At 40.3% G+C, this 19,342-nt stretch overlaps 10 protein-coding genes across 10 annotated transcripts; 5 read left to right on the plus strand and 5 right to left on the minus strand.

Moving 5' to 3' along the window:
- RPS13_1 (ribosomal 40S subunit protein S13) lies at positions 1 to 2,325 on the minus strand (the record flags this gene model as incomplete). Its single annotated transcript, XM_064823904.1, has 8 exons — positions 1 to 915; positions 971 to 1,164; positions 1,223 to 1,418; positions 1,479 to 1,543; positions 1,678 to 1,785; positions 1,856 to 1,878; positions 1,942 to 2,005; positions 2,058 to 2,325. The coding sequence occupies 8 exons, from the start codon at positions 2,323 to 2,325 to the stop codon at positions 1 to 3; spliced, it is 1,833 nt and encodes a 610-aa protein (XP_064688729.1).
- A 466-nt stretch (positions 2,326 to 2,791) lies between these two features.
- On the plus strand, positions 2,792 to 3,531 carry UTP10 (snoRNA-binding rRNA-processing protein utp10; the record flags this gene model as incomplete). The annotated part of the gene is made up of 4 exons (XM_064823905.1): positions 2,792 to 2,941; positions 2,998 to 3,060; positions 3,115 to 3,215; positions 3,273 to 3,531. The coding sequence occupies 4 exons, from the start codon at positions 2,792 to 2,794 to the stop codon at positions 3,529 to 3,531; spliced, it is 573 nt and encodes a 190-aa protein (XP_064688730.1).
- A 171-nt stretch (positions 3,532 to 3,702) lies between these two features.
- On the minus strand, positions 3,703 to 4,979 carry ATC70_004604 (uncharacterized protein; the record flags this gene model as incomplete). The annotated part of the gene is made up of 3 exons (XM_064823906.1): positions 3,703 to 3,815; positions 3,874 to 4,758; positions 4,856 to 4,979. The coding sequence occupies 3 exons, from the start codon at positions 4,977 to 4,979 to the stop codon at positions 3,703 to 3,705; spliced, it is 1,122 nt and encodes a 373-aa protein (XP_064688731.1).
- A 380-nt stretch (positions 4,980 to 5,359) lies between these two features.
- Positions 5,360 to 6,634, plus strand: EXO70 (exocyst complex component exo70; the record flags this gene model as incomplete). Its single annotated transcript, XM_064823907.1, has 9 exons — positions 5,360 to 5,452; positions 5,514 to 5,543; positions 5,594 to 5,617; positions 5,685 to 5,733; positions 5,792 to 5,812; positions 5,868 to 5,995; positions 6,053 to 6,188; positions 6,249 to 6,469; positions 6,524 to 6,634. 9 exons carry the CDS (start codon positions 5,360 to 5,362, stop codon positions 6,632 to 6,634), a joined length of 813 nt encoding a protein of 270 aa, XP_064688732.1.
- Positions 6,635 to 6,839: 205 nt separating this feature from the next.
- On the minus strand, positions 6,840 to 7,961 carry ATC70_004606 (uncharacterized protein; the record flags this gene model as incomplete). The annotated part of the gene is made up of 5 exons (XM_064823908.1): positions 6,840 to 7,197; positions 7,256 to 7,395; positions 7,456 to 7,529; positions 7,589 to 7,873; positions 7,946 to 7,961. 5 exons carry the CDS (start codon positions 7,959 to 7,961, stop codon positions 6,840 to 6,842), a joined length of 873 nt encoding a protein of 290 aa, XP_064688733.1.
- A 549-nt stretch (positions 7,962 to 8,510) lies between these two features.
- ATC70_004607 (uncharacterized protein) lies at positions 8,511 to 10,164 on the plus strand (the record flags this gene model as incomplete). Its single annotated transcript, XM_064823909.1, has 6 exons — positions 8,511 to 8,522; positions 8,579 to 8,654; positions 8,714 to 8,751; positions 8,807 to 9,047; positions 9,105 to 9,321; positions 9,381 to 10,164. 6 exons carry the CDS (start codon positions 8,511 to 8,513, stop codon positions 10,162 to 10,164), a joined length of 1,368 nt encoding a protein of 455 aa, XP_064688734.1.
- Positions 10,165 to 10,226: 62 nt separating this feature from the next.
- ATC70_004608 (uncharacterized protein) lies at positions 10,227 to 10,621 on the minus strand (the record flags this gene model as incomplete). Its single annotated transcript, XM_064823910.1, has 2 exons — positions 10,227 to 10,499; positions 10,556 to 10,621. The coding sequence occupies 2 exons, from the start codon at positions 10,619 to 10,621 to the stop codon at positions 10,227 to 10,229; spliced, it is 339 nt and encodes a 112-aa protein (XP_064688735.1).
- Positions 10,622 to 12,715: 2,094 nt separating this feature from the next.
- ATC70_004609 (uncharacterized protein) lies at positions 12,716 to 15,619 on the minus strand (the record flags this gene model as incomplete). The annotated part of the gene is made up of 7 exons (XM_064823911.1): positions 12,716 to 13,473; positions 13,546 to 13,848; positions 13,907 to 14,353; positions 14,413 to 14,659; positions 14,721 to 14,816; positions 14,868 to 14,971; positions 15,166 to 15,619. 7 exons carry the CDS (start codon positions 15,617 to 15,619, stop codon positions 12,716 to 12,718), a joined length of 2,409 nt encoding a protein of 802 aa, XP_064688736.1.
- An 888-nt stretch (positions 15,620 to 16,507) lies between these two features.
- Positions 16,508 to 17,537, plus strand: ATC70_004610 (uncharacterized protein; the record flags this gene model as incomplete). The annotated part of the gene is made up of 5 exons (XM_064823912.1): positions 16,508 to 16,539; positions 16,594 to 16,700; positions 16,765 to 16,849; positions 16,908 to 17,032; positions 17,089 to 17,537. The coding sequence occupies 5 exons, from the start codon at positions 16,508 to 16,510 to the stop codon at positions 17,535 to 17,537; spliced, it is 798 nt and encodes a 265-aa protein (XP_064688737.1).
- Positions 17,538 to 18,839: 1,302 nt separating this feature from the next.
- ATC70_004611 (uncharacterized protein) lies at positions 18,840 to 19,229 on the plus strand (the record flags this gene model as incomplete). The annotated part of the gene is made up of 1 exon (XM_064823913.1): positions 18,840 to 19,229. One exon carries the CDS (start codon positions 18,840 to 18,842, stop codon positions 19,227 to 19,229), a length of 390 nt encoding a protein of 129 aa, XP_064688738.1.
- Positions 19,230 to 19,342: the final 113 nt, after the last annotated feature.

The following is a 19,342-nucleotide window of genomic DNA, read 5'->3' on the forward strand; positions in this document are numbered from 1 at the left end:
TCATACTGGGCTGCAAGCACTTTTTTCATCGCCTCCTTCGTTGGCCTGCAGCTGCTTGGTGAGCTCCAATTCAGCTTTCATGACACTCAGCTCTGTCTCCAACTGTGCATTGATGGCTGTCTGTTGTCCTAACTGCTCCTCTAATGCCAGAATGTGTTGATCCTTTTCATTTGATTCTCTAGTCACTTTTGAAAGCAGTTTTCGTAGCTCGAGAATTTCTTGTTGTTGACTTGTGCTTCCACCCGTAGAAACCAATCCACTAGCATTGCTATTCTTGCATTCGCTATCAGCTGGAGGTGAAGGCAATCCATTCTGCACATCATGCAACTGTTGTTGCAAACTCGCTGTTGCACTAGCTGGATCATTGTTCACCACGGAAGATGATGTCAGGATCAATCGAGTAAGGTGATCAATTCTTTCCTTCATTGCGTTACGCGTATTTCGCATGAGTTTCATCTGTTGGTCGTGGTCTCTACGTTCGGCAATGAGAGCGGATTCCTTTTCCTTTTGTAACAATTCGGCAGTTGATTGTAATTTGCTCTTAAGTTCCACAATTTCGCTGCGGTATTTCTGAAGCAGGGCTTTATCATCCATGACCTCGTCGTTTTTGGCGTGTGTTGTGATACGTTTGACACGAGAAGCAAATTTGAGTGTGTTGAGGGATTCTTCCATGTTGCTGGGGCTGATGGTGCAAATGACAGCTACCTTTGCAAGGCCTGAAAGTGCAGTCTGAAGGATGCGGGTGAGTTTGGAATCTCGGTAGGGTATATGGCTTGGGCTTTTGCCAGTATTGGGATCGGTGAGCTTGGAGATCACTGTGCCCAGTGTCAGTAGACTTTTGTTGATATAGGAGCCTTCTTTACGACGGTCTTGATCTGACGCTGCTTTTTCTGAACCAGCTAAATCAATGAGATTCTTGCATAAAGTAGTTAGTTTATGTAAAATTGGCGCAGTTGTATAGGTTACCTACAAGTTGCGATATCCTTACTGTCTCCTTGGATCTGGCAGCATAATGTCCGTAGCCCGTTGATGTCAGTGTTCTTCTATGCGATGCAAGCGATGTGCTTGTGCTACTTCGTTCTCTACTCTCAATGACCATTTGAAACAATGTATGACTACGACTGCTGTGTAGATTGTAATCTGTTGAGCTAATGTGCCGATTTGCTGTTGAAATGATGCGGTTAGATCAAATGTATTCGAGATGCCTATAAGAAAAGCAAACCTTCTCCTCGTTCAATAATGCGCAATACATCTTCAGGGCTGGTTACCACTTCTTCTGTGAGAGGCGTAACATAAACACCACGAATCTTGTCTTGATGGATCTTTAGGTTGTCATTGGACGGGTTGAGTAAATCCTTGATAGTCTCGTTATAGATTTCCAGGTACGAAACTCTTAGGAGGAACTCTCTTGTGATGGCCTATTTCATGCGTTAAATGAAAAAGGTGTTCTGTGCGTGTGTGTCGTACAAGTGGCATGCCTTTTTGATGAAATCAAACACATTATCAACCGAGCAGGGTATCACACCTGGTTCTGCCTCGCTACCTAATACACATGTGGTGTTATACAGTGACCCCTAGAATGCTTCATGTTGATCTTACCCATCTAAAATGTCGCAATGATGGTTTGTTTGTATACATGAGTGTGATTCCTTTTGAATGTCGGCTCAATAATCTTACCATGGTCTACAATCACAGGCCATTTTAATAAGGAAAACATCGTATGACAAGCCAAATTACTTACAAATGTTTTTCCACTTGCAGTTTGACCATAGGCAAACACAGTGGCTGCAGAGAGGATAGATGTTAGTCTCTAGCAAAAAAAAAAAGCCTTACTGAACGACTATAGTAGATGTACCGTTATATCCCTCCATTGCCTGGCTATGGTGGTCATTGTTATTGTTTATACAACGCAAGCTCTTTTTGAAACACCAAATAACTTACTTGATAAGATTGCTGATACTCTTTGCATATAGAATCTCATTATCGCTGCCGTATAATACATGATCTAAGTTTGACCATAAATACCCATGCTAATCAAGTGTACATGGTTATAGTACCAAATTGAAATTCATGCTGTTTCTTTAGTCTGTGATCTGTTGAAACAATTTTCGACTGCTGTACATCCCAGCACGAGCCGTGCTCGTTCTGGTTTGGTGGTCTACAGCGCACTGTCACTTGCACATTCTCTCCATGTCGCTTGCTCGATGATTTGATGGATGCCATGGCTGTTACAGTTGAAGATGATGGGGTGGATGAAAGCGTAGTGCAAGTAGAAGAAGTCGATGATGTCCTTTGTCGAACAAACGGCTGTTGTGTATGATACATGTTTAGTTATTCCCGATGAAAGACACAAATAAAAGAGTAGTATTGAAGCGTTGACTCGATGGCTAAAGCTTTTAGCTGCTTGGTTATAAAGGATGCGAAAGAAAGGGCTAAAAAAGAGAGAGCTCTTGATGGAAAGAGAACGAAAATATTTATGTGTGTGCACCTCGAAATGTAACATGAAAGTAATTTGATCAAGTTTTGTCTGTTTCATTTCTGCGCATTTCAATATCAAATCCACAGGGTTATTTTAAACCAAACTTGAGTCAATGCCATCATGGCTTCATGTATCAATGAAATAGTGTGTTTTGCAATGATCTTGTATGCGGATGGTAGTTGTATCATGGTAATAGACGACTTTCAAGGTACCAATGGAGGCTTTAACCAGTCACTATGAAGAGCAAAGAGAAACGAGAAGCCAGAAAAAGAAAAAAATCCTTCATCTCTTTATACATCAAACTTACGCATTATGGCAAAGAAGCAAGAGTCAGTAACTCCTGGACAACGTCTTGGTTATGCCGCAGATTATCAACAAGGTGCCGGTACATATGAAAGAGATGGCTTACTATACGCCAGTGTTGTTGGGCAAAGATACATTGATCCTGCCAAGGATGATCAGGTAAAAAAGCCATTTGTTGATATGCTAAACCAATTGAGCAACTCATCCATGACCAGTTGCCTGTAATGAGAGTGTCTAGAGAGAAGGAGCAGTCAGCAGTACCTGAAGTCGGCAGCGTTGTAAGCTACAGATGAGATGGAGGATGAGAGGAAAGATATTAACATGTTGCATAGATTACAGGCAAAGTAATTCGTGTCTCACCACATCAAGCAGTGATTGCCATCATGGTGGTTGGCGATATTCCTTGCAAAGAAGACTTTATGGGCGTGATTCGGTAAATTAGAATAACAGCGACTACTCTCTTTTCAGATAATTAACATCTTCAACCTAGTACTCAAGATGTGCGTGCAGCAGAAAAGGACAAAGTGAAGATCTACAACTCATTTAGACCAGGCGACATTATCAAAGCAGAGGTGATTTCATTAGGTGATGCAAGATCATATATTTTATCAACGGCAAAGAATGAACTGGGTGTCATATTTGCAACCAGTGTAGCTGGTGCTACCATGGTGCCAATCTCTTGGCAGGAAATGCAATGCCCAAAAACTAAAGCCATTGAATTGCGTAAATGTGCCAAACCTACCGTGTAAATGACCTGTTTTTTTAAAAAAAAAATAAAATAAAATAAAATGCCATTTATATATCTATTTAAGGGCATTTTAAATTATATTTAGATTTGACATGCCAACACATACTCGTTTTGTATGTGGATCGGCCATCATTTATGTCTTGAGGTTAGGTTTGGTTTTTTTTTATTGTTACTATAATAGAGTGGTAGGTTGTCTTATATTTACAGGCACATCGTCTTCGGGGTACTTCCATTCAGGATGATTATAGAGTGCATTTGTGTCCACACGTTCCCACTTTGGTGTATCTAGAGATAAGAGTTAGGGTTTGAATACAACGTGAAAACCAGTGTTTGTATGTTTTACCTATTGCCGAGGGATGATGTAATTTGTTTTGCAGGTCTAGTTGCATCAGACTTGACCTACAAGCGATATCTCTATGTGTTTGCAGTTTGTAAAAGTCTCTTGGAGGCACTTTGCATTCGTGGCCATTGAAATAAGCAAGATAGGTCAAGACAGCTTGATCTTGTCGATGATTTTCTCTGCTGGAACCAGGAGGAGCAATGCAATTCTTTTGAAGTCCACATTCAAACCAAGGAATGATGAGTGTATTGACGATAGTACTGTTATCAGCATCGAACCCAACAGCAGCACCATTGCAGTTTGACTTGTAACGGTATTCCTTGATATCCGCACCAAAGAATTTGAACATGCCACGATGAGTCCATTTGCCCATACCATAGGCGCTTTTAGGAGACCAGAATCCATGGTAGTCGTTTTTCACCGTATCTGCTATATTTAAAATGAAGTCTCTTGTCACTTGGTTACCGGCATCCAGCCATACTAGCACGCCACCATATCTGACTCGGGCATCATTGACAATACCGGTTTTCCAGCCATATTGGCCAGCATCAATAGCCACATCCCAGAAGCGAGGATAGCGCTCATGATCAAATGTAATCAAGTCATCGATCAAGCCATGTTCTTGCAATTGATTGAGAATGGGCAATTGCGTTCTGTTCATTCCGATATTATAGACAGCAATTCTGGGGAATTGATCGACATCAATATCTGGACGCAATTCATGTAGCGAGTAGAGAAAGTTTTCTAATGAACATAGGTGGTTGGCGCTGGATCCAGTGACAATCGTGTAGGGAAAGGACGTTCTTTTTGTGCTGCTGGTGTGTGGTTTCTCGTCTTGAATGGCTGCTGCTAAGCTAGAGTCGAGATTCGATACAGACGACGATGAATCTAAATTAAAAGTAGTACAAATATAAGTATTTGATTGCCCCTCTTGCCTGCCCAATCTCTCTCTGTCTGCCCCCCCCCCCCCCCCTGTACACATTACCATAATATCGATGTTGGTATGTTCTGTATATTGACACCATCAGAAATCCCATCAGGCATGCAGTCATGCATAGGAATACAGTGATTTTTCTTGATCGAGGTACAATGGAGGATGCAAATGTCATTATTAGTTGTGGTATATTAGAGTATATTATATTACATAAGTTTTGGGAAATGGGAAAAGAGAAAAGAAAGAGAGGAAATGAGAAAGAAGAGAGTTGAATAAATATGAATTATGAGAGAAAGGGGGCTGCCCAGGTATGAAGGGCCCTCCCTCCTAATAAATCTCATCATTTGATATTTATAGATTGCGTAAATGTCACACGTTACATTTGAATTTAGCTTCCCAGTGACGAACAGTTCGAGGCATGATTACAAGCAGCATTTCAGTCAAGACAGCCGCCGCTTAAACGCTTCACAGGAATAGCGTCCATTTTGTTGAGCTTTTTGTTTCTGCTGTTTCTTTTGCTCTTATCTCTTTCTCTTTACTACACGTTTCTTGGTCATGGAGTCTACATTAGAATTTCCTCAAGGCTTCTTTTTCATCCGATGCAAAAGCCAACCATTTGCCATTGATGTCAATGGTGGTAGCATGACGGTAAGTTGCATATATCAAACTGCAATGTATTACCGAGGATCTCATGCCATGTTTTGGATAGAATGATGCTACCATCATCATCTGGCCACAGGTAAGTTGACCTACATATGTGTCCATGTCCTGTATTGACGCTGTATACAGAAAATGGTTGATAGTATCAATCAGGTAGGAAGAGCACAAGTTGCATAAACTGTAACAACATACCAACCGACGCGCGCCTTTCTTTCACTAGTTGTGGATGCATGAAGAAGGATTCTTGATTAATAAAAAATCAGGATTAGGTAACATCATACCACCAAGTTGACAATGTGCATTTATTAAATTATCGCTTCTATACAGTGCTCGATATTCGAGGCGGCAGTGAGTAGTGTCTTTCTGCTTGAATGATAGTTACAGTTACTCACCATGACGACAGACATTGAGCGTGATAAAGTGATCATTCAGTATGCTCGCAAGCCTGGATTGGCGCACAATCAACGATGGACATATCAAAATGGGTTCATATTCCCTACTTCTGCACCTCATCTAGTACTGGACATTCGAGTAAGTTGGTGCTATTCAAACAATGAAAAAAGCACACTTGGTTGACATTGGGCGTAGAATGGCGAGTTCAGGAATGGCAGCACGGTATATCTCAACACCAAGAACCTGCATTCAAAGACACAGCAATGGATCATTCAACCGTTCGAGAACGAAAAGTCTATCAATGAGCTCGCTCTGCTTCGACCCTCACCACGTTAGTAGTCTCTGTGTTTCACATATTCGTGATATGGGCTATTGACATTGCTCTATTTAGTGCAACGTACATCGACATTTCCTAGACAAGAGGAGCTCTATGATTGCTATCGTATGGTGTATTTGGAGCCTAGCCATAGCATCACGGCAGAGCAGTTGGCTGGTGCTGCTGCATTTAAAGCCATGAAGGACTTCATTGCACAGTACAAACAAACACACCAAGGCCCAGTTGTTGCTGATGAGCAAACCAGACCTGCATTGCTGGAGCTTGTCAAGAAAGAGGTAATGTACTAGGACGAGATCTTTTGTGTTGGCACTGACATACTACGGAGATAGGTTGTACAAGCATTGACCTCGAAGCATGTTGAGCACAATTTGCAAGAATTAGTTCAATCATCCATTTCTGTAGCAGAAGCTTATTTCAGCCGAGAATACAATGCTAATTGATTAAATAAAATGACGATAGTTTATTTGAAAAGGGAGTATATAACTTGATCCAAGGGGGGGTAGATGGTGAGAAGAGGGAGGTGTGATGTTATATAAGATTGTATATATATATATATATATATTTATAAAAGATTGACACATTTGATTGTGTAGTAATATAAAGTGCATTAAGGAGATCTCAGGTACACACACACACATTCATAGCTTAAATTGCCGCCTTTCTTAATTCAATCTCCCAATCTTCCATACCTTCATAAGACTCTTCTTGCTTACTGTTACTGGGTGTAGTAGTATCAATAGGAGAAAGATCTGCTTTGACTGGTGTTGCTTTATTGTCACTCTTGGTATCCTCCTTTCCTGTCTCGTTTCGCTTGATTGTATCATTTGTATTCCCCTTGTTCTCTTTTTCCTCCTCTTCATCCTCCTCTTCATCCTTGAAATCGAACAGTATATCTTGATTCGCCAGTTCGGCAGGCTGTTCATTGGGAGGATGATTCAGTACAGCTTGCTTAGCTAATGTCACCCTGTAAAAGTAATTTTTCCAAAAAGTGGGTTCACTCACTCTGTGCGCAGCATCAGTAACATGTATATACACGCTAGCATCACAATAAGGCAGCTTACTGTTGTGGGACCAGTACAAATCTTAAGTGTGAGAGATTCTCGTCTTCCTTTAAAGCTGCTTGAGCACTCTGACTGTAGGCATTCAGATCAAATTGAAAGCTTGTATCTTCTGGCGGTGGAATCAAAAAGTTTCTCTCGTCCTATTGAAAACGTTAGAAGATCCCCACATGATCTGTTTGCATACGACGATAACGACGTGCCTTGGAAATATCCAAAATGGCTTGCTTCATCTCGCTTTCGTAGCCTTGATATCCAGTCCATGGCGCAACAGGTTCTACAATATATCCCTATCAATATCTATAGTCTAGCATAGGATGCCACCCATTCACTTACCTGAACCTAGAGATTGATGAATGGTGCCATTCTTTTCATCCAACTTTTTGCTCTTGACAAACGATGCTCTTTCTGATTCCAAATCACCCTGCAACGTAGCTATTTGGTTTGGAATATCACGGGCACGCTGTTGAAGTTCATTGAGTCGTTTGTTAAACTCGGGGATGCCCTTGGTTTGGATAGTTTGTGAAAGCGCATTTACGCTGGAAGTAACGCTCGAGAAAAACGAGCCTCCAAAAAAGCTGGAAGGCGATGTAGGCGTAGATGATGTGCTATTTCTAGTTTCTATTGTGATCAGTTAGATTAGAGTCTCTTTTTTTTTCAGGGCACAAGAGTGAATTGACGTGCAGTATGTACCTTCTTTACTAGACATGCCTAAAGCAAATACGAGTAGTGGAGAGAGAAAAAAGGGGGAGATGTAACTTGAGAACGAGCTTTAAATTAACAATCGATGCAGACTGAAGTGCGGTATTTTGCTAATGTGTGATATATTTGCTAGTGTCTGGTATATAACGTGTTCAGTGTATTTTATACTAGAAAGAAGTCTATTAAAAGCATTCGCATGTAATAGCTTTGAGCGACAAGATGCATTGATCGTCGACATGCAAGATTGAATCATACCTTTGAAAGCAAATACACTTGATAATCTAGCATTTGGCATTACGCACTATAGAAATATCAAAGACTACGGATAGAAACGACAAGCCTACAGTGCGGCTCTACTTGTTTAGCTATGCAACTTGACTACGTTCACATTCAAATCAACTTGCATTGCCTGACAAGCAAAGGCTTATAGCCAGAGTCACAGATTTCATGTCAAAAACTGTCCACCACCGAATATAACGCGCAGAGAAACAGAGCATTGATTTCGAGCATTTTATCTCTTCTTTCCTCTGCGCGCATTCATTTGATTCATCTCATTATGGATGAATGGGTAAATTTCTTCTGGAAAGCGTTTATCGCGAATCCATACTGATCATATACATGTAGAGCTTTACATTACCAGATAGCCCAAGCCAACGTTCAATAAAAAGAAAACGAAGTACCTCCACAGAGGATCCTCAAAGTAAAAAGAGCAATTCAGCCATCACGCTTAAAAAAGACTGACACATCAATGATAACTAGACTATCTTTGGGTCGATCAGTATGCACCCAAATCAGTGGTAAGTTCATACAACCATGCGTAGACTGTGCATGTTATTGATGCAAACCTCATAGGCAGACGTATGTGTTCGAGCAGAGAAAGTAAGAGAGCTTCAGGGTGCCATTGAGTCTTCAGCTATTGGAAGTAGACAAGGCCACACCAAGATCTTGCTAATATCAGGTCAATCTGGCGTTGGCAAAAGTACACTCGTACGATTATTATGCAAATCAATGAACTACGACCTTCTAGAATGGATAAACCCTAGCAACGACTACGACCCCACAGATTCACATACGCACACTATGACATTATTCAGTAGGTTCTTGTCATCTTCCATATTGAGAGGCTCTCAGCGGCAAATAATATTTGTAGACGATATGCCCGATATAACGACAGAGGAAATCAAGCAACAGTTACACTCTATACTCAAGCACATTGTTTATTCACCTGCCAAATTTTTGCTGATTATGGTGGCTACCGATGCTTGGATGGAGTCCTTATCCTACAAAAACTATGACAACAAATTGAACAGATCCATTGATATTATACCCACAGAGTTGAATACTGATTTGCGAGTGAAGCACATCAAGTGAGTAGTATGGAATTAATATCAGGATCAAAAGAGTATGGCTAACCTATGTCGAAAAGATTCAATCCTGTCAACAAAACCAACATGAATAAAGTACTAAAAAACATCTTATCCCAAGAACCTGTCAATGTACCAAAAGATCTTCTCGACGAAATCATAGAAAAGTGCGACGGCGACATTCGAGCAGCAATTAATACGCTTCAGTTTGACAGTATTCATTCCAGAAAAACCAGAAAGATCCTAAGCAAAAAGAAATCAGGAAACAAACCGCCGTTCGACGATAAAACAGGGCCTTTGACGCTATTCCATGCGGTTGGCAAGGTGCTCTATGCAAAAAGAAACCCTGACGGCACATACGAGTCAAAACCAGAGCATATTCTAGCAAAATTACCCGTAGACAATGACACATTCATCTCCTACTTGCACCAAAACTACTCTGAATTCTTTGATGACATGGATTCATGCAGCAAACTGCTGAATTCTCTGAGCGATGCAGACACAATACGTTCGCAGCATGATTGGCAGGACACACATGCAAGCATCTATCGTGGTTTAGTGAGTGTCAATGGCATCATGATCAATCCACCTCGCGAAAAAATTACGTATCGTCAGCAAACCTTTGATAAGCCAAGATTCTTTGAGGCTCAATTGGTCACCCAGCAACAGAAATTGGAGAACTATCGCAAGGATTTCATGGCTTCAGTGCAGTCCAGAATGGCTGACTACGAGTCTCAGGAACAAATGGAGTATGAGGATGATCCAATTCAAGATTTCAGCGAAGATGAATTTGATGATATCTATGGTGATGACGATGATGAATTAGCAGCATTTATGGATTATTAAATGTTAGTCTAACATTTAGTTTTATTTCGTCTGTATATATATATATATAAAATCCCATTAGTCTAAAGCTTTGCATTCTGAATGCCTGCATCCTTCAAGATCTTTTCTAATTTGCCTGAAGAATAGGCAGCTTTGAGAGCATCAGAGCCACCAATGTGTTGTTGGTTGATGAAGATGTTGGGTACAGTGTTTTGTTTTGTTAATTCAGCTAACGCCTTTTGAATGGCTTCTCCGTCTTTATGATCGTTCAATTCCAAAGCTTTGTAATCAACATTGATGTCGTCAAATAGATCTTTGGCTCCAATACAGTAAGGACAATATGATTTACTGAAAATCTGTAGTTTGAATGGTCAGTGCAAGATATCTACTAGAGAAAGCATTCATGGTTTACCATGACAGTGTTGTCTGAGATGGCCTTCTTAACGAGATCTCTGATTCCCTGGGTAACAAGCGACATGGTATTTAATAGTGATGTATATGAATGAGAAAAGCCTTTAATTCCTAGAACATCTTCCGTTTTATATAGTGCTAAACTCTCTCCGGACCGGGATTAGTCATTTACGACTCCCATTCAACTAATCAGGTACAAGCTTCTTTGCGCAATCATTAAGATACAGAAAAAATCCTTAAAGTATTTGATGTTCCTGCGCATTACTAAGAGCAGTACAGTATCTTACAGATTATTCAGCAATAGACATTACCTCATGCCGGTTGGATTTCGCTTCATTTCTCGCAGAGAATGCTACTTTCAACAAATTACAGTATCTGCCATCACCACTGAGCCACAGAGCCTTCATATGTTAGGAGCAGCATGTATTGAGCTTCCCATTTGGCGCATTACATCAAGCAGAGCGTATTTATAATAGAAACTATTTCTTCTGTGACACTCCGTGTTTGTTCCAGTGGCAACAACTCGTACAAGGGCAGGCAGTACGCTTGCACTGCCTCTTACTACTCAAAAGTATGTAAAACACAGCAAAATTTAGGTTCATTTGAGCAGCAATTTTTCGTGCTAGAAGCCGCTTCAAACAATCAGTATAGCGCCAAACAATTTCTCTGATCTAGCTCTTACTTTTTGACACCTTTGCTCAACTTTTTGGGGATCAAAAAAAAACATGGACAAAATTCGACCAAAAAGCAAGAGGTAACCCTCATGGTTTTCATTGAAAATCAAATGATCGCGTTTTTGACCTTGATAACGAAGACTTTTACTATGGCATACGAGCCTTTCAGCACTTTGGGTGGTTTCCTGACCTACGCTTCGCTTCGGTGGAAACCAACCTACGTTCAAACGGCTCGTTACTATGGCATATATTAGTTCAAATTGTTTCTACGCTTCCAACGCAGCTCCTGAAACTTTGTTTGTGAGACTTTTACATGCAAATTCTCGATCTTTTTGCCAAAAACCTCATCTCATATTTTCAAGAGTTGCTCAGCAAGTTTATTCAAAAGACCTCTTTTAAAGGATACCAAAAGATGCGCCTTGAAAAGTACTCTTAGATAGCTTAAGGAAGCTTGTGATAATCATCATATTTCATATAGTCGGATATAGCAAAATAGTTCAACGAAGTCCCAACTTTTCTACTTTGAATGAGAAAAAAAACAATCAGGGATTAAATTAATTTTGGCTGGCAAATGTGGTTCTGCAGCCATCACGAATGTAACCGATGCTGTTGGATACCTACAACAAGGGGATTGTGCATTGAACAGTGCTGTAGTTTGGCCTGGCTACGTTTCTTTTATCATACATTTCCATATCTGATAGGATTAGTTGCAACAAATACGAATCCTAATGTTCGACATTATTATTTGATGAACATCAGGACTACTTGACAATTGCAAACTTTTCGTTTTCAAGTATATTGATAACGGTGGTCAAAGGGCAAGACTCGTGAATTTGACGCGTACAGTTGATGGTCTTGCTCATAAAAACAACTGTTTTACATTAGCATCCTTCACAGAATGCTGCTAACTCAAGCTTTTCATTTAAAAACAATCGCAATGCCAAGGCAAATGTGTCAGAAAGATATGATCAAATTAGGCTTTATTTATAAGGAATATATTAGAAATGCATGATCTATATTAAGAATATAAATTAGTTCAATGTCTAATAAAATGATATAGAGCAACTGTAGGAGCAGAAGATGGAAATTGCAAGAAATACGCTCAGAGAGAAGATATGTTTTTTTTCAAGAACCACTCATTCAGTGGTTTCAGGATTTTCAGTGTGTGTGTGATACGTTTGGTCATCGCCGCACATTTCTTTGCAACCTCCTTCTTATTGCCCCCCCTCCTCCTAAACTCTAGGGAGATACCTTACCTTTTCAAATCTTGATTTCCTAGCAAATGTACTAAAGAACAAGATCGTCATCTTGCTGAAAAATTTTTTAGGCTTTTATAGCAAGCAATTTGTTTCTGTGACGGTAGAAATTTTGGGACCGTATTAAACACAATGACATTTGAAGGGAGCAATGTCAACAAGACTAAATAGGTGATGATGAAGAATGAATTTATTTGATAAAGATGTGTAAAAATGACAAATTGAGTTGACTTAAATGAACTCTGGATCAAAGATCCTCTTTCTCTGATGTTGGACAGCATGTGTTACCTGCTCCATGCTTTGCCCAGCCTTTTGGATCATCTTCTCCAACTCAACCATTTGTTTGTCCAGCTTTTGCTTGGCTAATCTTGAAAATTGCAATTGCTCGTCTGAAATAGCTTCTTCTCCATCGGCATGGCTATGGTTCACTGGATCTGCCAAAGGTAGCTGTCTCGTTTGATGTACAAAATGAAGATCTTCTTTTCTGGCATCAGGATCCAATCTATTTAGCAATCTCCAGAGGGAGTTATCCTCATCGCTAATATCAACATGATGTTGATAAAATTCGGATCCATGACGCTTGTGATGTTGTAACTGATTCAGCTGTTTGTCGACACCTGCCATTTTAGAAGCAATATACAAGTTTGTCATGACCATCATTGCCATACAAATAGCAGTAAGTTGAGATGTTGTTGGAGCGCTTGCATTGGAAATCAACCAATTGAGTATACTGGAGAAAGTTTCAATGACAATATGCTGCTTTTCAGTTGCGGCTTGTGATGCTGCTGTTGCTGCTGATTGAGACGCTGCATCTTGATCTCCATCGGCCCGAGTGCGATGTTTGTGTCTTCTCTTGCCTCCCTTCTTCTTTCCACCATTTGCTAAGCGTTTGGCATCTCCTGCATGGCTTTCTAAATATTTGCGCACTGCTGCATCCAGACTCTTGTAGAAGTTTTGCTGGCCATCGATGGAAGCCTTTTCAATGGTAGCTAATCATGCACGAGGGCCAGGGTTAGGGTCAGTGTCAAATCACAGCATGACATTATATAGATGTAACTTACACTTGAGCCAAGACGATTTTGTGAAATCGACAAGCACGGTGACCAGCACGCGGACTTGACCTTGACCGCACCACGATATACATGTTCTGGTCTTGACACTAAAGGATCCACCAGAGGGAACATCAGGTGTTTGTGTTACAGTAAGTTGACTAACATAATCCGCTGTATCCAGATGAAGTACTTCTTCTTTCAAGTAACACTTTGTTAACTTTGGACCAATGGACCCACCCAAATATTTGATGTATGATGATTCACGTGAGTGCACACAACCATCGTTCTTGGTCCACTCACCAATGCAGACCTCTGTTATACAGGTACAATGTTAGAATAAACAGCAAATTTGTGCTGATGTGTTACTTGCCTGTACTTTTCTCTACCTCACACAGGAATTTGTTCATAAAGGTACTATTATACAGTAAATTATACATGGCCTCAATGGTGGTATCGTATTTCTTGTCCATGACAACTGTTGGAAAGTGTTGGTCTGTCTGGCTACATTCACACTCTGTATATTCTTTGATCTGGACGTCTTTCTTCTCACTGGCGTTTTCTGTGCTTGCTGTAATGGTAGACGCGTCAGTCACCGTGGCCGAGTTTCCATTGGCATTACTTGCTGTCGAAGCTGCTTGTGCTAATGTTGCTGTGGATTCTGCACTCTTCTTTATATATTCCTGCATATTCGGACGTGGGCCAGCCTCTGAAACAGCTCTGCGTCTAGCAGCCTCATCAGCTGATGACAAATGCTTAGGTAATGGGAGCGAGGCCAGTGATGCCTGTCTGTCACTCAGTGTGGAATTGTTGTTTTTGTCTAGAAAGTATACACAAGTAAGATGAATATGAACAGGCACAATGCAGAGCGTCATTTACCGTTGATTTGGCTAGATACTGTGACAGGATCACCACGAAGTTCATCGTCTTCTTCGTCTTCATCTGAATAAGAGTAGTCTGAGGACGTATAATCACTCTCATCACTTGCAGAAAATTCAGTAGCATCATCACCTTTGAAACCACTTGCATGTACTTGAATTGTGCTATTACTAGCACGAGAAGCCGTCCAAATTTCCACCATTTGATCATAGGCCTGATCACGTGAGAGAAAAGATGCTAAGAAATGCTTTTGTTGCATGGGATGTTAATGTTTGTTTTCTGCCGATTGTTTGTTACATCAAACCTACTTTTGAGGAGCAAGTGGAGATCAGTATAGCATTTGGAATGAAGATGGCTGTTGATCTCTTTTCAATGTCTTCGATATCAGCAAATGCAATCACCAACTAGAGTCTGGATTGAGTATACGACATCATTTGTTACACATCTTCGCTTACATTTGTGATCCAGCCGAAGATATTTGCATTAAAGCAGAGATGATGCTCGGAAATATAGACTCTGCCTTGAAGCAAGATTTCTTTTTGCAATGCGCAACCATAATCTGGTAATATAAAAAAACAATTTAGCATGAAATCAGGGTCTCTACAGTGCCCCTTTGTTTTTTTTCACACAAGCGTGTTGTATGAAATACAAGTGAAATGTGTATCCTTTTAAAATAGGAAACAGGCCATCTTCCTCCAATAAAAAACACCAATCATTTTCTAATAATAAACACCAAACCTAAGCAATTCTTACCATCAATTAACCTTTCTTGATCCGGTACGCTTCGAAACAAAGCATGGAAATCGTTATTTCGCTTATCATTTGCAAAGCGAGTTGTATTCGGCAATGCAACGGTTGAGGATTCGGCTGATGCGGATATAGAAAAGCTGCCATCTGAGCCCATATCGTCTGTAGTCGATATTGTGTCTGATCCACGGCGTTGTTGCCTATGCTTTTTGGACGTTAGATGAGGAAATGATCTCTGTGATACCAGCGGTTTCTCCTCGTATTGATCATTCAATACGTCTGTGGAGAAACTTGATCTACGATGATTGCTGATTGGAAGAGGCAGTTTGGGCGAGCTGTGGTTTTGTGGATGTGATTCTGCTGCTGTGGAGGATGGAAGAGCTGAAGTTACAGGTGAGGGAGCTCGTGAAGGATGTTGAGATTTTGAATGTAAAGCGTTTTCTGACTGCACTACAATCATTATTTAGAGCGAGAATGTGTAATGATCCTCGTGCACTAATAAATGAAAGAAGAAGAACGAGAGAGAGGATAAAAGGAAGAAGAGAGAAGGAAAGATATATAAAGGAAACGAGGGGCCTTTTGGGTTGGTTTCCAGGGAGTTTTTTGAGGAGTTTTGCCTTGTGTTTGTATTTGACAAAAACAGTCTATATTTATTTATTCCTCGACATTTTACCTTATTTAGATCCGGAAATCAATAGAATCAAGACAAGCAGCATCATTCCAAGTTGAAACGCATGGCTGCTTGGGCATCTGTAGCGCATCTGCCTCGGAGATTACTGTTTAGAAGTTGGGTTTATCTTTGGCAATGCAACATGGTGTTGATCGATTGGAATGGTTGCGGTAGTGCAAAATAGGCATTTAATAAAGCAATTAAGATCGCCTTTCTAAACGGATGAGGGGAAACAATTCAACCAGTGCATGCTACTATTGGTCTTATCCTGATGAATCCTGTGAATGATTGACATGTATTAGCTTGCACCGAGATGTAGGCGGAGCGAGACATTGGAGAAACAAGGCATCCCTCGGCCTGGATCATTCATGATTGAATGATGCTTTTGTACATTGGATGTTTCAATATAGAACGATTACCAAGTACAATCATAGCCAATTCTGTTCTTATCACGACTCACAAAGAAATGATGAGTAGATCAACAAGTTACAGCCTGCCCCTGGGGTTGCCATGGCAACAAGTTGAGCCATTCTCAAATATCTCATGAGCAACAGTATCACAGGTAATTTTAAATGGGCGAAACGACAGGACTCCAACAAACCAAACTATTATTTTTTTCAGAAGCCTCATTGACCCTTCTTTGTTGTTCTTTTTGTTTATCATTTATACCAATCTATCATGGCAGCTAATTACTGGGCATCTACTCAGAGGTAAATAGGATGATTCGTATGTAAAGAGGACGAGATTCATTGATATTCTGAAAGGAATCACTGGATGATTGACCGTTGGACTCTAGCCAAGAGTAAGGAAGAAGATCTAAAATACGTGTCAGAAGCAGATTATGTGAAATTGAGAATATGGTTCTGTCATTGTAAGTAAATAGCTTGCTATACTATTCAGTGGAAATACGATGTAACATTCAACCTTCATTTCAGTGATTCAGAAACTAGCTAAACGGCTTCAATTACGGCAACAAGTGGTTGCAACAGCATTTGTTTATTTCAAACGATTTTACATAAAGTAACATTTGCACCATTAACAGACAAACATCAGATACCTAACGCTGTATCTCTTATAGTAACAGCATCAAGGCAACAGATCCGATCCTTATCCTCGTAACATGTGTTTATCTCGCTACCAAGATCGAGGAATGCCCTATACATATCAAAATGGTAACACAGGAGGCGAAGACTGTATTCCAAGGTATGGATTACGCACAGGGTGGACTATCAGACACATCCAAACTAAAAGTTCTACAGCTGAATTTGGTGGATTTCCTTACGACAGCTCCAAAGTAGCCGAATTCGAATTCTATTTGCTCGAAGAGTTGGAGTTTTATCTTATTATATGGCACCCGTATCGATCATTGACACAAATATGCAACGAATTGGGGATGAGAGAATCTGGACTACAGTACGCTTGGTTTATCGTCAACGATTCATATAGAACCGATGTGAGCTTGTTATACCCACCTCATTTAATCTCGTTGGCAGCCATTTATATCACAGTAGTGCTCAATCATGCAGACTTTGCTCCAGGCTCAGCGGGAGATCAGCGTGATATGAAGCAGTGGTTTGCAGATTTGAATGTGGATATAAAGAGTGTTATAGAGATCAGTCAGGAAATACTAGCGATATATGAGGTTTGGGCGGATTGGAAGGAAGAAAAGATGCTGCTATTATACAAAGAATTGAGGAGCAAATCATAGCAATCCTTTTCCTTCTTGATGGTGATATCAAGTGGCCGTGTACATAGAATAAAACAATAGTGATTGCATAGTTTGAATGAATTGGCATACTTAGCTTACGGTAGAGTGGATCCAATCAAATGTGGTATGGCAGATAAATGTGACAACAATCAAATGTGGTATGGCAGATAAATGTGACAACAATCAAATGCTTCTATCTCCAAGAATTGCAAGAGTTATTAGTACTAAAGATGATCACATCTAATTCTCTTAATATACTGTATGCTAAGCTTGGGCATCCATGCAAATAGCATTCAGGGATCACAATGTGTGCTCAAAACAGAACTGCCAGATATTGATCTTCCGGTTTTACGATGGCAAACACAAACAGATGCAAGTACAGGCGATATATGAATGGGTATGGTAATCTAGATCCTCAGCAATCAGCAACAATCGATTGAGGTTCATATGGGCTCCGGTTTTAAGAGGTTCAATATCTTGACAAAAATTTCGTCTCACATTATAAGAAACGAAACATTCATTTACGCAACAAAAGCCAACAGTCTTCTCTCTGTGTCTAATACATCAAAAAGCATTAGTAAAGTACTTTGATTGTGCCTCACATGTAGACAAATCAAAAATCTTGGTAAATGTCCTGAAACAGATTACTGATGATGTAAAATAGTAGATGAATATAGAAGGACCCCGAGCCTGATCATTCAGCATTATATACTGTACAGCAAGCATTTTTTACGGCTCTCTTGTGTCAACAAGAACAAATAATGCTTGGCAGCTTGTCGCTATTTATCGTCATGATATGTGTAATTTGCAAATCACTGAAATTTTTAGTGAATTTTTGTATCATGTGCAAATGATGAAAATCATTTTAATTAGCATCCATGCAAACAATAAAAACCACAAATATAGAGTAGTATTGAACTACATGATCTGACTATAGCTTGAGAGGAATAGTTACAATGTATCATTGATACCATTCAAGTGCCTCGATTCGCTCACCAACAAATGAGAAACAGTGGTTTGCACCTAAAAGAGAGAACAACACAACTCCAGAACATGGATTGTCAGGTTGCCTTAACGCTTCTGACATTTATCTTTGAAAACCTAGTGTGAATTGCGAAGGTCGAATGCAATTCAAGTTGATCGTCAGGTCTCAAATTCTTTGTGCTGATTTAGTATAAATACTTGACCATTTTGTCCACAATTCCTAACAATTTTATCATCATCATCCTTATATAACAAGCCAACGCAGGGCGTTCCCTCTTCATCTTCACCTCTATCCACTCCTACATATACATATTTACAATGCAAATCTCTTTCTATGCTGTTCTCTTCATCTTGGCTGCTTCTGCTTGTTTCTTGACCGCTCAGGCAGCTCCTGTTGCCTTCAATCTCCAATCCCGTAGTTCTCGATCTGGTGATGCCACTTACTACGCTGTTGGTTTAGGCTCTTGTGGTGAAACTAGCTCTGATGATGAAATGGTTGCTGCTTTGTCTAGTTCCTTGATGGGTGGACCCAACAGTGATCTGTGTGGCAAGTCTATCACTGTCACGTCTGCTTCCGGTTCTGTTACTCTCAAGGTGGTTGATTCTTGCCCTGGCTGTTCCGAAAACGATATCGACATGAGTGCGGCTGCTTTTAGCAAGCTCGGTCAACTCGGTGAAGGCCGCATTCCCATCACTTGGTCTCTTTAAATACCATTCATTACATTTCTTGTTGGCGACTGGATTTGCCTATACATTCTTCACCTTACATACCTATCAATTTCACTGCATGAAATTTGATTTTGACACACTTGAGGTGTGAT

The sequence above is a fragment of the Mucor velutinosus genome (assembly GCF_035048745.1).
Source record: "Mucor velutinosus strain NIH1002 chromosome Unknown tig00001540, whole genome shotgun sequence".
Lineage (NCBI taxonomy): Eukaryota > Fungi > Mucoromycota > Mucoromycetes > Mucorales > Mucoraceae > Mucor > Mucor velutinosus.